General features: G+C 33.5%; 1 protein-coding gene across 2 annotated transcripts; it reads right to left on the reverse strand.

The window, feature by feature from the left end:
• Positions 1–5,887: 5,887 nt before the first annotated feature.
• LOC140056293 (sphingomyelin phosphodiesterase 3-like) lies at positions 5,888–15,667 on the reverse strand. 2 transcript variants are annotated; one of them, XM_072101617.1, is made up of 8 exons: positions 14,417–15,667; positions 11,728–11,803; positions 10,302–10,439; positions 8,684–8,837; positions 8,192–8,366; positions 7,096–7,271; positions 6,802–6,826; positions 5,888–6,617 (listed from the first exon to the last, which is right to left on the reverse strand). In XM_072101617.1, the coding sequence occupies exons 1-8, from the start codon at positions 15,665–15,667 to the stop codon at positions 6,609–6,611; spliced, it is 2,004 nt and encodes a 667-aa protein (XP_071957718.1). In that variant the 3' UTR covers positions 5,888–6,608. The 2 variants fall into 2 exon arrangements, with proteins under 2 accessions (XP_071957718.1, XP_071957717.1); XM_072101616.1 differs by having other exon boundaries at positions 5,888–6,826.

Below are 15,667 nucleotides of genomic sequence, written 5' to 3' on the forward strand. Positions count from 1 at the left end.
GCGCAACTTACCACTTGCCATGTTTATTTTTTATATGAACACGTTTTTTCTTTTGTAGCCGCCAGTAGAGGGCGCTATATAAATGAATTTATTTTTTCCACATGCTTCGCCATTAACATTGTAAAGCACGCCGTTAAAATAACTCATATGAAGCTAACGACGGGTAGCGAAAACCAATTTGACTTAACTTCATCCTATGCGGAATACAGAATATTTCTTTTTTTTTTAAGAGCCTTCTATCACCGGTCATGAAATATTTGAAAGTTACGTTTTCATTTATATTTGCGAAGGTATTAATCAATTAATGCCATTTTCACCATTGAGTAGACCTAGTTGTTTGTTTGTTGTTTTTTTTTTCATTTTATAGACCTCGGCCTCGTGGACACATTCATTTTGTTTGTGAACGAACCTCGGTTTCAAAAATAATATCCCGTATTTATTTAACTTTAAACATGAAGATGGCGTGATTACATCGCGTAGATGCTTCATTATTAAAAAAGAATATTAAATTTTGTCATTATAACTATATAGCACGACTTTTTTTTAACCATTTCCATTATTTATTATGTTCTTTTTTAAATTTATGTTTACAAATTGTTTTGGCAAATAAAAGAAAGAAACATCAAGAGAACAGATTGTCCTATTAAGCGCTTAGAATTTTTTTTTTTAATGAGATAATAATAACAGATTGAATACCTTTAATACTATACAATATAGGCCTTGATTAATAACAAAATAAAAGCTCATCTTTTCTGTTCATGTGAAACAATGCTCTTCCATAGCTAGTTTCTATCCCACCAACTGCGAACCTAGCTATTGTTTTAGCTTTCACTCCATTCAAATTTCTAAAATACTTATATACTTCACCCTCATTTGTATCAATTTTTATGTCATTTATATTTGACTCAAGCTGACACTTCCGTTCCTTAATTTCTTTTGAAAAATCATATTATTTGTTAAAATGATTCGAAAAATATATTTAATTCATTTGCATATTCTTTGTCAATTTTTGGTAGCGATACAGATTTTTGTTTATTATTTATATGTTCACTCATTAACCTCATTCCTTGCCACACCTCTTTCATGTTATTTTAAATCTTATTTTTAAAATTGTATTTTTCTTTACGTATTGCACATTTTAATTCTTTTTGGACCTCTTTTAATTTCGCTTTATTACCTTCAGCAAATGCTTTCTGTTTCCGGTTAATAATAATGTTCACATCTTTGGTTATCCACGGTTATTATTCGCAAACACTTCAACCTTTTTAGTTGGGATAAGCATATCACTACAAAAGTTTATATATTCAGACACTGTGTCCGTAAGTTCATTCAGATCATTAGCGTTATTAATAAACATCACCCAGTCCGTATCATCAAATGCATCTTGTAGGCGTTCCGTTGCTTCCGCTGTCCATTTCTTTACTTTAATAGTCCTTGGCTTCTCTCGTTTAACTAATGGAATGTATTTCGGGTTTAGTACGATTAAAAAATGATCTCCCAAGCACGGCCACTGGGTTGAAACATAGGCCTATGCGTTTTTCACATTTGTGTAGCAAAGGTCTAATATACTTGTTTCGCGCGTAGGACATGTAACGTGTTGGTAGTACTCGCTTGTCTTCTTCAATGATCCGCGATTAAAATCTCCATTAATGACAACGAATACATCGGGCGAGGTAGCTTCTATGTCGTACAGTACTTCTGCAATCTCTGTCGATGCATTATTAACCAGACTTGTTTTGGGAATATATACAGTAACAATAACAACGTGTGAAAATTCCCTGGGTATATAATAGGGGCGTACGCTTACAACAAGAATTTCACAATTTGGTGAGCATCTGTGCTTCTTCACGACTGCGTTATTTTGGTGACAATATCTTTCGTTGACAAAAATACAGATACCACCACCCCTTTTCTTGCCTGATTCACATGTTCCGTCTCCCCTCAGTAATTTAAAACTATTTAATATGTGGACGTCTGATGAATGCAGACGAATCGTAACAGGATTCCTGGAGTATTACGCCCAACCTGTATTTAACAATTCAATAGATAGCTTTAAATATAAAGTATGAACACAGGTTTTAATGTATTATTCGTGCATGACAATAGCCTTACGATAATAATTATGTAAAATTAAAATTTTGGAATGACCACTTTGTTGGTTATAACAAAATTAATATTCAATGACATTTGATTTTTGTTTTATTAATATAGATACTGTTTTGAATAAAAGAATAATAAGAACTAACTTATATTCAATGACATTTGATTTTTTTTTTATTAATAGTTCTACTGTTTTGAATAAAAAGAATAATGAGAAGTAATTTATATTCAATGATATTTGATTTTTGTTTTATTAATAGTTCTACTGTTTTGAATAAAAGAATAATGAGAAGTAATTTATATTCAATGATATTTGATTTTTTTTTTATTAATAGTTCTACTGTTTTGAATAAAAGAATAATGAGAAGTAATTTATATTCAATGACATTTGATCTTTATTTTATGGATATTTTTTTGAATAAAAAGAACAATGTGAAATGTGAGTGTGCAGTTCGTGAAAGGAAAGATATTAGATATGGGTTGGTCGTCGTCAACGTTCGTAGTCGTTCTGTTATTTTATGTATTAGTCTGTGTGAAAGCTGAAACCTTCACCGAAGGTAAGTTGTTATGTCTACATTAGGCGTATAAAGTATATTAAAACAGCATGATAAAAACATTTGACCAATTAAAACTCAACATCCTGACGCAAAGCTACTCCACAATAGTTACAAACAATTACAATCCTGGTGTATTACCCGCTACTTACTTGGGCTCAAATCTAACCCCAATCTTGGTGGTCTGGAGGTAGGACGCTAGGATAGTGATCTGAAGGTCGTGGGTTCGAGTCCCATCCGAGAATTACTTGCGTATTTTTTTTGCAAGTATTCTCAATGTACTTAGTATAAAGTACACATTACGTCAGCGTAGGGCAAAACATCTGACCCATTACTCAACACCCTGACGCAAAGCTACTCCACAGTAGTTACAAACTATTACAATCTTATATTAAAAATGTTTAACCTTAAAAATACCTTGCTAAACAATAATGAAGGCATACACTTCTTATTGGGTACGAACATGAGGTATTTTTCCATGATGGTCATGAATACTGTATATATTTTATTGTTCAAATAGTAAAATCAATGCAAAGTATAAATTTTAAAAAAAACTATTGAAAAATATATGTCTTGAAAAAAAATAAATTTCATCATAAAAATAATTCTGTTTTTGTTAATCTTCTATTTATTCGTTGATATTTTGCGTTGATATACGATTTCCGGTATGATTTTTCTCTGCCTTCAGACTTTTACCTTTAATAGTGTTTGAAATACACGTGATAATGTTATCAATAAATAGACTGATAGTAAACATTTTTAAATGGGAAGATGCTACAGTTTATATTGTCAATAGAAAACCACTGTTTTACGACAGTGCTTCTCAATTTAGTAAGACTGTTTTTGAACAAGAACTAGGCCTATTTTTTTTACAAAAAACACCGCTCGACTTTTTGACGTAACAGTTTTAATTGTTGTTCTATTTTTTATTATGCTTTTTCCTCATTGATATTCTCAGTTAATAATTTAATAAATAATGATTTATTATCAATTATTACATTTTTCTAACGCAAAATAGTCTAAATCAACAAAATTGTAATTCTAAATTAAACTGTAGTACTTACATATTCCGGCCTGGATATGGGTTCCCAACGTCGTAGTGACCCATGCACGCAACCATCTAGTAAACAAAATTCCTAAATTTCCCTGCCGCCGACAAACGTACTCACTAATCTGCAAACAATTCTTCATCTATACACTATACATTTATTTATCGTAGAGGAAAGATTGTTTTGACCATTATTCAATGATAAATTGATTGTATTAAGCCTATACCCAGCCTGCATTGACAGCCAAAACGAAAACATTGTTTATTGATCAGGTCTGACAGACTATTGCTGGCTGCATACATCTCATAGACTCTCTTCTTACAGACTTATTTTGGAGTTTGCGCTCAACAGTTACAATTACAATTCTAACTTTTTAAGCCATATAAATCATAAACCTCTTCCGTGTGATAAGTTTTGTAATGCTTCCGTCCTCTTTAACTGCCTAAATAAAGACGCGATGCGATGTGTACAGAAGAGATGGGTTCTTTAACGATGGAGAATTGTTTATTCTAATGACGTAGTTTATTTCTTTTCTTTTTACTAGAATGCTACACTCAACCAGAAGAGTGCGAAAATGGTGGAACGTGTTTGGTTACCTGGGATGATCTTAGGAATGTCGAATTCCATTGCCAATGTACAAAAGAGTATACAGGATTCACTTGCGATCTTTTGAGAATTTGTAAGATAATTGTTTGAAATTATGCTCTTTCACTTTTTAAATTAATACTGTAAAGCTTGAATCAATAGTTATATATTCAATTTTATTTTAAAAAAAGATTAACTTTCGATAAATTCACTAAGTATATTTCACTATTTCAATTGATAACGGAATTAACTATTCGTAAAGTGTAACGATGACATGAAAGTCTATTTTGTGTAGTATGCCTTATCTTAGTATGGTTTATCATACTGCTTTGCAGTAGTTAAGCATTATTCGGTTGGTACAATGCCCGCTGCCTTCGTTCTTTTGGCTCGAATCTAACTCTAGCCATATCACCAGTCATATTCGTAACTACAAAACGAGTATAGTTTTTGATCTATTTTGCACATTTTGCATTTGAATCAGGAATGATTCATGATTATAATATAATTATAGATTTATTGAAATTTACTAAAGTAATTTACTAAAATGCCAAGTCAATTTTTTGATGAATAGCAGTTTTTAAACTCCTCACTCGCCTTGATGTTACGCTATGCCTAGGCAGCCAAGCACCAAGCAACACTACCTGCGCTTCGCTCAAATTTACCGCAGTCATTATTTTGGACGCGCCTCAATATTTCGTTGCCATGCGAAACAGATTTTTACTGGCTTACGAAACCTCTCTAATATATAAATCGAACAACATTACATTATTGCGTATTGTTTTCTGAATAATAATGTACTTCGCATAAAGTAGAATTACGAGAAGGGCATATCTGACCATATTGATGGTATTGCTTTTTTGTTTTTCTTTTATAGATGATGATAGTGAGAAAGGGTTCTTTTCACGAGATTCGTGAACAGCTAATAATATAACTGATTAGAATCAAATAATAGGGCTAAATTGAAAAGAAAGTATGTCGGTAATTAGTAAAAGTTTTCTTGTATCACACAGCATGTCTTTTGTTTATTTTGTATTGTGTATTGAAGTTTATAACAGAAAAAAGAGCTACTAGTACTACCATTGAGGAAATACCGTATGCCTATTTCTTATGTAATGGTATTCTACTTGTCAGGAATTCCATGCATTAAATGGTGAATTTGCTTAGAAAAATGTTTTATCAGTGATTCCAAAATGGCGGATCTTCGTATATTATGTCATTTTTTCATCACATTTTGTTTGCAGCCGTTCTCATTGATGGGCGATATTCCGCTTCTTTCCAGGTAAATACGTAGGCCTACAATACCTTTTGTTGTTGTTGAGCGTGAAGCGTACTTTTATTTTTGATGATTATTCAGGTACATCAATTTACAAACATTCTGACAAGATCATCCAGATCTAGCTAGGCCATGAAAACAGAGCTATGGCTTTGCAAAGAACTTGTTGACACCCACCCGTAAAAGCTCCTATTTTAACAATATCGTACTAATGTATCATAAACGGAATACTCATTATAACAAGGTGAAGCCCTTATCATATGTACAGATTTCACCAACCCTAATGATTGTTTGTGGTCTAATGCTTAAAAGTATTTTATATCAGCTCTCTGATTTGTATATGGAAATACAATTTCTTTCCAAGTTAACCAAGAAAAGTCATTTTGCTATAAAGGTAATTTAATTGATGAATGTCACAAATAAATACACAACTCTAATCTAAAAGTTTTAAAGTTTATTTTAAGTTTTTATACCGAAATTATCTAGGCTAGACTGTAGACCCACACTGTGCCTATAAAATACAAAATTAAAACATTTAACCCTACTGCCGTAATGAAACGATGTGCCTATTTGTTCCAAATAAAACCTGTTTCTCAGCTGTGCTTTAGGCCTATCTCCACATAAAAAAATATTTGCCCAATATCATAAGAATATTTGGTAATACAGCATATCATTTGTATTACATGCGGTGCCTGTGTACGAAAGCCTAGGTTAAGGTTTGGTTATGATGATACAAGGAGATCATGTGAAACACCTGTAATGCTGTAGGCCTATTATCGAATATTCCTATGGTACTTGAGAAATCTAGACACTGTACCGAGAATCTGATGAATATTATGTTACATTGTATTTATGCATGAATTAGGTATAAGAGTAACTTGAAAAAACATTTAAAGTAAGCGCAGCTGTACCACTTTTAACAAAAACAGCTTCCTTCATGTGACCTATGACGTATATACGAGTTGTAATTTGCATTTTACTATAAACGTTATGGTTTTATTAGCATTACGTTGTCATAATCTGTCCACATTTAATATTATTGCAGACTTAATTGCAATCATGATCGTCATTTCCTATTGTTGCCGAGCACCGGTCTGAAGATAAAATTAAACTCTTGTCATTTATTATACGTATTAGGAGGCCTACCGTACTGCCATGCTCAATCACAAGCGGTTGACGTTGCATAAACACTGAGTAAATCCAGGAGATTTTATGACCACGAATCATGACTGCTGCCTGCATCACTTACAGCAACCTCTAAATCACTGAGATAAAAAATGAAAAATTTTTAATCTGTCATTATACATATAGTAAGCGAGACGTAAGTCTCATAAAATGACAAAGACAAAATACAGGCTAGTTTCGAGTTAATTTCGAGTGATATTCGATTATATGTAACCTAAATCACACTTGACGTATTATCTTACATTGTGAACACGTGACGAATTCCAGTGTAATTCTGTGTAAGGAGGAATGTCAATTTAAATTATTGTATGTGTGTACACGGACAGTTTTATAGCAGAGAAAAACTTACATAGACGATTCATAAAATATAAGTTGGTCTTTGCTTTGCCTGGTATCACCATCTTGCTGAGAATCGAGCTGAGACCACGTTGCCGGGCGTTGTGTTCCAGACGAGAAGACCATACTTAAAGGTATGTGGTCCGTCAGTGAAGTTAATTGGGTAACAAAATGAAACTCCTCACACATCTGTAAATACAAAATAAACATTAATATGAAACTGTATATGATTCTAGACTGTTCTAGACGGAGTGTTTACTTAATATTAGTAAAAAGATAAATATGTTGGAACATATGGCGTTTCATCGCTCGTATACTGTATTTTCAGACAAAAATTGACTAACATAAAAAAAGACAATAACTGCAGACTTTGGGCAAGTCTAGCATAACACGTCGAGTTGTGTGTATTCATTAACCATAGGCAACAATACGGTTTATGGGCAAATTATGGCGTATAATGATGTCATAATATATGATATAAAATATATCTCCATTTCATTTTTATCATCTTATCATCATCTATATTCTTTGAAATTAGGTTTTTTAGGATCATCTCCCTTTTCCTATGTTATGCATACGTTATTGTAACATCTTTAAATAAACATTATTGAATTTAATTGAATATCATCGTCCGGCCTCCGACCCGCTCATCGCCGTCGTGTCATTAACAACGCTTCATCTATAATTATCCTTCTCCTTTTTAACAATAACATCATCCTAAATAATATCACCATGATAATAAATGACGTCATCATATGCAGTATTAATCATTTTAATGCAAAATTCTTTAGAGCGTTGAAGTCAGGTGTTTCACGTTAAACGATAAATGATTAAGCGATTAAAAGTGTTGTTTTATTTTTCATGAATAAAGTTAAATATTAAAGCTAGGTTTCCACTTCTTGGAAGAGACGCATCGCGTCGCGATCGATCGGATTACATACAGTGTTCTTACGTTGCATCCATGTGGGAACTTGTCTTTACATTGACCTTGATCTACACAGCCATATTCAATGATAGTGTTGCAATTACACAAGTTGAATATGCTTTTCGATGGGGTGGGAAGAAAGAGAACTGCATTTATTTACCCTGGCCTTATCATGACTACTAACCTGTTGATAATACGCATTGTCGTTATTATACAGAATCAAGTCAACTCTTCTACGACCATTGCCTTTAAAACGTTGGCAATCTTTTAAGGTTGATGGAGTCCCTCCACTTGCTGACGTCAGAAACACTTCAAGATCTTCCACATATTTGCCTCGCAGCTGTACGTCTTCAAGGATTCTAATAAATGAATTGAAATTGTAATCATCATCAGTACAACCAAGGCAATCTAATAACTCCAGAGATCAAATGGTTTATTTGTGGCTGCGACACGATCAATTCCACGCCCTAACAGACACAGATATTCTTTCGACATTTCAGAATGTGGTGTATTCACGGAAGCTATCACCACACCGAGCTATGCGAGGGATGGGTATATCATGAACCGGATATACTACGATTATGTTTCGTCGAATAAAAAATCCGTATTGACAACGTGTATATTCCATCTGATGATCAATTCAGTAAACAAATTGGGAAGTGTTGTGTTTGATTACCTTTGTAGGCCTTCAGGGGTGCTAGCTTCCCTATCGTGTAGTTTACTACTTTTAAGGACGGTCCCCACAGTCCATGAATGGTCCAAACCTGGCATCTGCCGACAAGGGTCCTGGTAAACTGAAAACAAGGGGTGATTGAAGTCTGTGATATCCTCTGTAATAACAAAAAACAACAATCTCAACACAGGTTACATAGGTAGGAAGATATTACTACTGCTGATATAAAGTTTGCGGTACACCACGTATATTAGTTATGGAAAGAACTATTGAGTTTCGGAACTAATATACGTGGTGTACCGCAAACTTTATACCAACATTTGATTTCGCGAAGGAAACATTCAAATAATATATTACACTACTGCTCTTGATAAATGTATTTATATTCGCATTATTAACATTATAGTAATTATTGAATTTTCAAATTATTATGTATACAGAGACCAGCTAACATGACGATAAATGACCATTAAAATGAGGGGAACAAAATTTGCATCAGCATAGTAAAAAACAATATTTTCGTATGGATTTTAAACTCATATTCTATTTTTAACGATTTATTTTTGATCCGCTAATAAGTAAGGGCTTATTCGGAGTACGTTCTAGAAATTAGTGATAGGTTAAGTAGCGTACGGTACATCGTATAATTGCATCGTTTGTGACTGGTGATGTTGTGATAGTGTGAGATTGATGTATTAAAACGTGAACCGTAGAGCATGTGGAAACGGCTGCTTCATTTTTGACAGAAAATTTTATCAATTACAATTATTAGTTGGTGTGCTTTTTTGAAACTATAATCAGCTATTTAAAGATGTATTTATTGTCACACAAAAACATGAAAATGAAGATTGTTAAAACTTTGACTTTGAAGAATAGGCAATTTTGTAATTTAATAAAGATAATACACTTATAAAAAGAAAAAATAAACGGTTATATTCAATCAAAAATCCATTGACTACCAGTCAATTTGACCCTTTTTTCATTTGCCAAATTTTGGTCAAAGTTGATAACTATTATGAGACATTAAAATAGCATATTGCATCTTTAAAATGGATAAACATTTGGTAACCTGCATAATTTCCATAATTCAATGATCAATTTGTCTTTGCTACAACATTGCATGTATTTCAAATAATGTTCCCCAGATAATAAAAGTCAATTAGTTGATGACATTAAACAATGTGTAAAAAAATTATTTTAGCTTGTTTAGCTCAAACGGTAAAATGGCTTATTTTCCAAAATGTAAACTCGTTTATTTTGATGTGTAAAGAAATGTTTAAAGCTTAATAATATTGAAATAAAATCATCGAAAGATGAGTAAATGAAAACCTCTATTTCCATGGGATAACAGTTTGGGTTGTTTTTTATTGAGTTAAGCTCTGTCTACACTATCAAACTACTACTACTACTACTACTACTACTACTACTACTACTACTACTACTACTACTACTACTACTACTACTACTAATACTACTACTATAAAAAAGTGTGATGTGCCCCAAAATGATTGTGATATGACGTTATCGGGTTCATATATGGGCACATCACATCTTGTGTCACAAAAAGAGTGGACAAAAGGTTGTAGAGTGGACAAAATATCTTTTTGAAAACTATTATTACTTGGAGACATATTGTCAAAGTTAAAGTTTCCTGTAAGAACATCTAGCACTATACGTTCGTCTTCGTCTTCGACTGTGTTTCGAAATGTTTCCAGCCATGACATAATCTCTGTCATCTGTAGTGACCGGGTTTCATGATCTAAAAACAAAGTAATTGAAAAAAATAGGTATAATTAATAAGTATATATAATTTTAAATGGTAGCTTTTTGTCTCTATTTTAAAAGTAAAGTATATCCCTTCTCGTCATAGCCATTAGTAATGTTGTCGAAAATGTGTTACCTACACCATATTATTTATTCAATGATTTTCGAGGATTTGCAAAAAAATACAGTATATAATATTATATCCCCGCCAAATTAACAGATGAGGCAAATTCTGGCAAAATCTCTCTTTATCTCTCTTATCTAATATTTTACCATGTGAAATGTAGTTACATTTTAAATTTCCATAACTTTCAGCAGATTAGTTTGTTTTAATCCTCCGTTAGTCTTTTGTGTTGGGTATAGTGATGTTATAAGGTATAAGTATACAAGTAGGCCTACTTCTAAACGCCAAAAATGATAATGCTCTCTTTTTTATCATTTGTAATGCTAGGGAAAATTATAGTAAGTGCTAATGCCACCAGAGTGAAAATTACTTATGACAAATTGCGAAATAAAATTATTAATAAATAACCACTTAGCATGAATTGGTGTGGACAAGGTAAGCCAATTTGAATGTTACTATATGCATTCTCTTATCCAATAACATAAATTTATGCGGGAGATTAATGTGTATTAACGCCCATGTAATTGTATTTCCATTATTGGCAGGTCGTCCCTGGATGGATGGATGCCATGTCTCGACATCTTCATTTTGCAATGTGTAACCGAACAATCCCGCCCAATCTATTTCATTTGTTTTCGGATGCTTTAGCAGGGAATTAATATCACACTTCCCTGTTTAAATATATACACCTATTAAAGGGATAGTACACTCGGAGCCAAAAACCTGTCCTCTTAATGGGGATATCTCTTGAGTAGTGGCACCTCTATTCAGAGGAAATTAACAAAAAAACGAAATTGTCCTCTTAATCTCTTGTTTTTTGGAAAAACAAATATTCTAAAATGAACAATAATTGATTTAGATTAAAGGAATTGCAAAGAATTTGAAATTTAGCAGTCACATTTTCACCAATAATTTAATATTATAATATCCATTTTTGTAATATAATAACTAATTAAATTGTCCATATGGTATAATACATTACAAAGAAAACAAAAAAGATAATTAATAAAATTATACTAAGTATTGTTAGGCACTCTGTTCTTTGTAGGGCGCCATATAAAAACCTGTATAGAATAGAATAGAATTTGGTTATTTTGTTAAAACTTCAGATTTCATATGAAATAATTGCATCATGTGAGAATCTACTGCATTAGTATACCTTGTGTTGATTGAAGCTGTGTCGTTGATATGTATCCGACAAGTCTTTGGCCTTCTGAAGTTGTACCAATATGTACCTAGAAGAAGGGTGAACTTATTAGTGTCTAATGCTCTATCAACACTATCAAACTTTATGTGCCAAAAAGAAATGGGATGTACCGACGGACATGATGTCATATCGCTACCATATTTCAGCACAATCACTACCATATTTGGGCACATCACACTTTTTTTCACATACAGTGTACAGAGCTTACGACAATGATTTATAACATTTATCTAAGTGCTGTTCTTCACATATTTTGTCCTGTATCACAGGCCAAGTATACAACATATCATGTGATGCAGGTATAATGCCAGTTGAGCGCTGACTTTGTATTAACAGCTAGTAGGCCCTCTGTATCTGGTAGGCCTATTTATATGGAACACATGCCATGGATAAAGTTAACGCATAGGCCTGAACTCGATTTAAACTACCGGGCCGTATCTTTTTATATGCTAGCTGAAATATGTAGGCCCCTATACTTCCAAACTTTAAATGTAATTGGTCATTTGCAATTTAAAATATTCATAGAAAAGAATGAGGCAACAATATATCATACACATCAATGATGCTAACGGAATAATTGTGTTCATTAATTATATTAAGCGCTGTTTGATTCCAGTGCATTTAGTTTCTTGTGTTGATTAACATAATAGGAAATTGGTTTATTACTTTTCCATTACAACTGTATACAATCTCATTGTTGATACTTTATCATTATCATATCTATGATTTCAAATGTAGGCTACATTTTAGTAATACAGTCGATCGATATGCATACAGTAGTGGGTATATACGACCATTTCCGTTCCATTTCCAATAGTGACCTTTTTCCACCCAAGACTTTTAATTACGCAGAACAGTAGGTTCTACTAATACTTCACCTCGAATTGCTTTATTTAGGATATGATTATATAAAGTGAAAACTAAAATTCATTGGAAATACCTAGACAATTACCACCTAGAAACAGTAACGATGTAATCTAAAACGATTGTCCCATTCTAGCCCACACCACCCCAACCCGTAACGTTTTTGAGACCCTATTCTAGCCCACTTTCTCCACTCTAGTGTTGAGTTTGGAGCCCCACTTGGTAATTTGTTATTAGCTTTGTGTGTTAATGGGTTAAATCAATCTAATCCCATCGTTTGACTAGTCCTCGTGATTTATATTATTCCTTCCCAGGTAAATTACATTTTGCTTTTTCCGACACAACGTTAAACCTCAATTAACTTGACTAATTGTATGATTTCACTAATTTAGTAATTAAAAATTCCGAATTGCAGTAATGTCATTTATTAAAGTAGACGAACGATGATTTTCTGAGCTTAGATCGATTTTTCCGATTCACTGCATGTTGGATAGTACACAAACATAACTACTGTCAATGAGCGCATGCATATTAAAGTTATAAGAGTCTGTAAGTAATATTTTGATCTTTCACTTTTACGTTAAACCAAACGATTTGCAATTATTTGGCACACCATAAGAGAAAATAAAAAAAATGAATGTAAATGGTGAACAATTTGTATTCACAATCTTAAATATGATTTATTCAAAGGTGGGCTGGGAAGATTGTCAATTCAAGGCAATTTTCCTTAGTAAAACTCGCTATATTGGTTCCCACTAAGACGAAACGCCAGGACGTAAACGCAACCTAAGTAATTTGACCAATCGTGACACAGTGGACCATCCAAACTGTCATGTCTGATTAGTCAACTTATACTTGCGTTGTGCGTACGTCATTCCGTTGCGTCAAAGAGGGAAGGAATATTTACGATAGCGTAAGTAGCTTACATGGACATAAATTAATCTATATCTTACCAAATAAAAAATACAATTATCTGCCATAAATGGGACAAATGTTACCAGATCAAAGTTTACAAAAACCAAACATTGGCATATATACAAGTAAAATATGATATTGAGACATAATAATATTACCAGATTTGTCAATTAGTAGAAATAATGCTGTTAAGTGGTGGTTTTATAGTTATTGTTTGTGTTAGCGTAATAATAAAAAAGTAATGTTTCACCCAGGGGATGGTGATGACGTTTACCCTGATCAGATAAGGTGAGTGTTTCATATACATCACCATTACATGTATGATGCAAGGCGAGTAAAGAAATAACCCAGAAGCCCATTTCTTGTCCGTTTTACTCATTGCTTCTTTATGCATTATGACTTCGTGTAACTGCCTACTATTAACTCCTACTAATCTATAATTTAATTGTTAATTATTTTGCGCATAACTTGTACTTTTATATATTTTTTTATCTGGTGTATAGCCTCAAATGTTTATCAATTAATGTCTAAGAAGGATTCTCGGGAAATAGTGACCTGAAAAAATAAGAAATGATGATCTAGGCTGAAATAACTGGACATAAGCCTTTGTAACCGAAATTGGTAGAGCAAATATTGGTACGTCACACACTGAGGAAACAAAAACACATTACTAGCGCGCCCTGACATGGAACCCAAGGGAAACAGATAACCGCCTCAAAAAACACCTGGAGGAAAGAATAGGATTTTTCACTTCGTTTACTTCAGCAGCAGACGTTCTGTGCTATTTTAAACTGCCACGATAAACATACGAATACATATAGGTAAATTATGTCAATGAATAATTAAAATAAAAAAGTATTACCTTTGCCATCAGAAGCCCCTTGCAGATGGCTTTATCTTCTTTTTCTTTACCAGTAAAGTTTTTAAATTCAGCATCAATTACTGGATAACGGCTAGCAATAAGAAGCCCACTCGATAACATGAACTTGTTTGCCGACCAGCTGCAGATACCAGCATCTGTCACAATGTGGCTAAACCACACTTGCAGACCTCTAACCAGATGTTTAGAGGCACAAGTATCAAATACTTCTTGAAGACAAAGGAAATCCATCTCTGGTGGAAAATTGATGCTTAAAGAATGTTCAAAATCTGTGATGATTTCGTGGCTGACGTCATGAAGGTGCCTCGTGTCAAAGGAAAAGAACACGGGACTGCTCGTTGAAACAGGTTCACTGACTGTTACGCCGTGATCACGCAGACAAACGCTAGGGTTTGAGTCAAAGAAACCAGTTGTAGACATGCTAGATGGTTGTGGCTTTCGTGGTCGTTGATCGGGTTCAGCATACCGGTTCACAGAAGTACGGTATCCACTGGTACCAGAACCCCTGCGCATGTCAACTGAACTAAATGATAATCCTTCATTTATGCGTGATAGTTGGGTAAATCCTGTAGCTGCCACATCACCAGTTTGATCCTGCGCGTAACGACTCTTTACTAACGTTGCTGAATCGCTGAGTATACGATCACGCTGTATTCGACTACACGACGGATACGACACCTGAGCGACGAACACGTCGTCAAATATATCGTCACCACTAAACGTTCTTTGCGACTGATTATTCGCTAGTGACCTAAACTGTTCGTCAGTACTGCAAACGGATAGAATTTTCAAATCCGTAGCTGTTGGTGATTGCACAAATATTCTAGGATTCGGTCTTACCTGAGAATTCACAACATAGGCTGCAATTATCTGCGCGCGCTTTTCAACTTTACGTAGATTGTTAATTCTTGACAGTGCTTCTGGTAATAGACATGTATTAAAAGAACTAACGTGAAAATATGGAAGTCGATTCCCATCTTCGAGACCAAGATACCCATGCGGATTCTTCTCATATTTATTCAATTTATAATAATAAGCATACGGACAACGATATTTCTGTATAATTATTTTTAGTATGAAAGCAAACAATGCCAATGGAAACCATATTGCAATTATTCCTAAACACACAATGATTTTAATTAGTTTTGCAAAAAGTCGTACACAGCATAGTTCTTCTGCGTGTTCTTTGACTTCATCAGATGTGTTGATGAAGTTTGATAGCAGTTGGTTCAT

This window comes from Antedon mediterranea, chromosome 8 (genome assembly GCF_964355755.1).
Source record: "Antedon mediterranea chromosome 8, ecAntMedi1.1, whole genome shotgun sequence".
Taxonomy (NCBI): Eukaryota; Metazoa; Echinodermata; class Crinoidea; order Comatulida; family Antedonidae; genus Antedon; species Antedon mediterranea.

Bases quoted from the DNA above. Each gene is read 5' to 3' on its own strand.
- LOC140056293 (XM_072101616.1), bottom strand. From the start codon at position 15,667: ATGAACCAACTGCTATCAAACTTCATCAACACATCTGATGAAGTCAAA. The intron at 10,440-11,727 runs GTATACTAATGC...CTTTGTTTTTAG, and splicing joins ACAGCTTCAATCAACACAAG to ATCATGAAACCCGGTCACTA. The intron at 7,272-8,191 runs GTTAGTAGTCAT...TTGTATTTACAG, and splicing joins ACAATGCGTATTATCAACAG to ATGTGTGAGGAGTTTCATTT.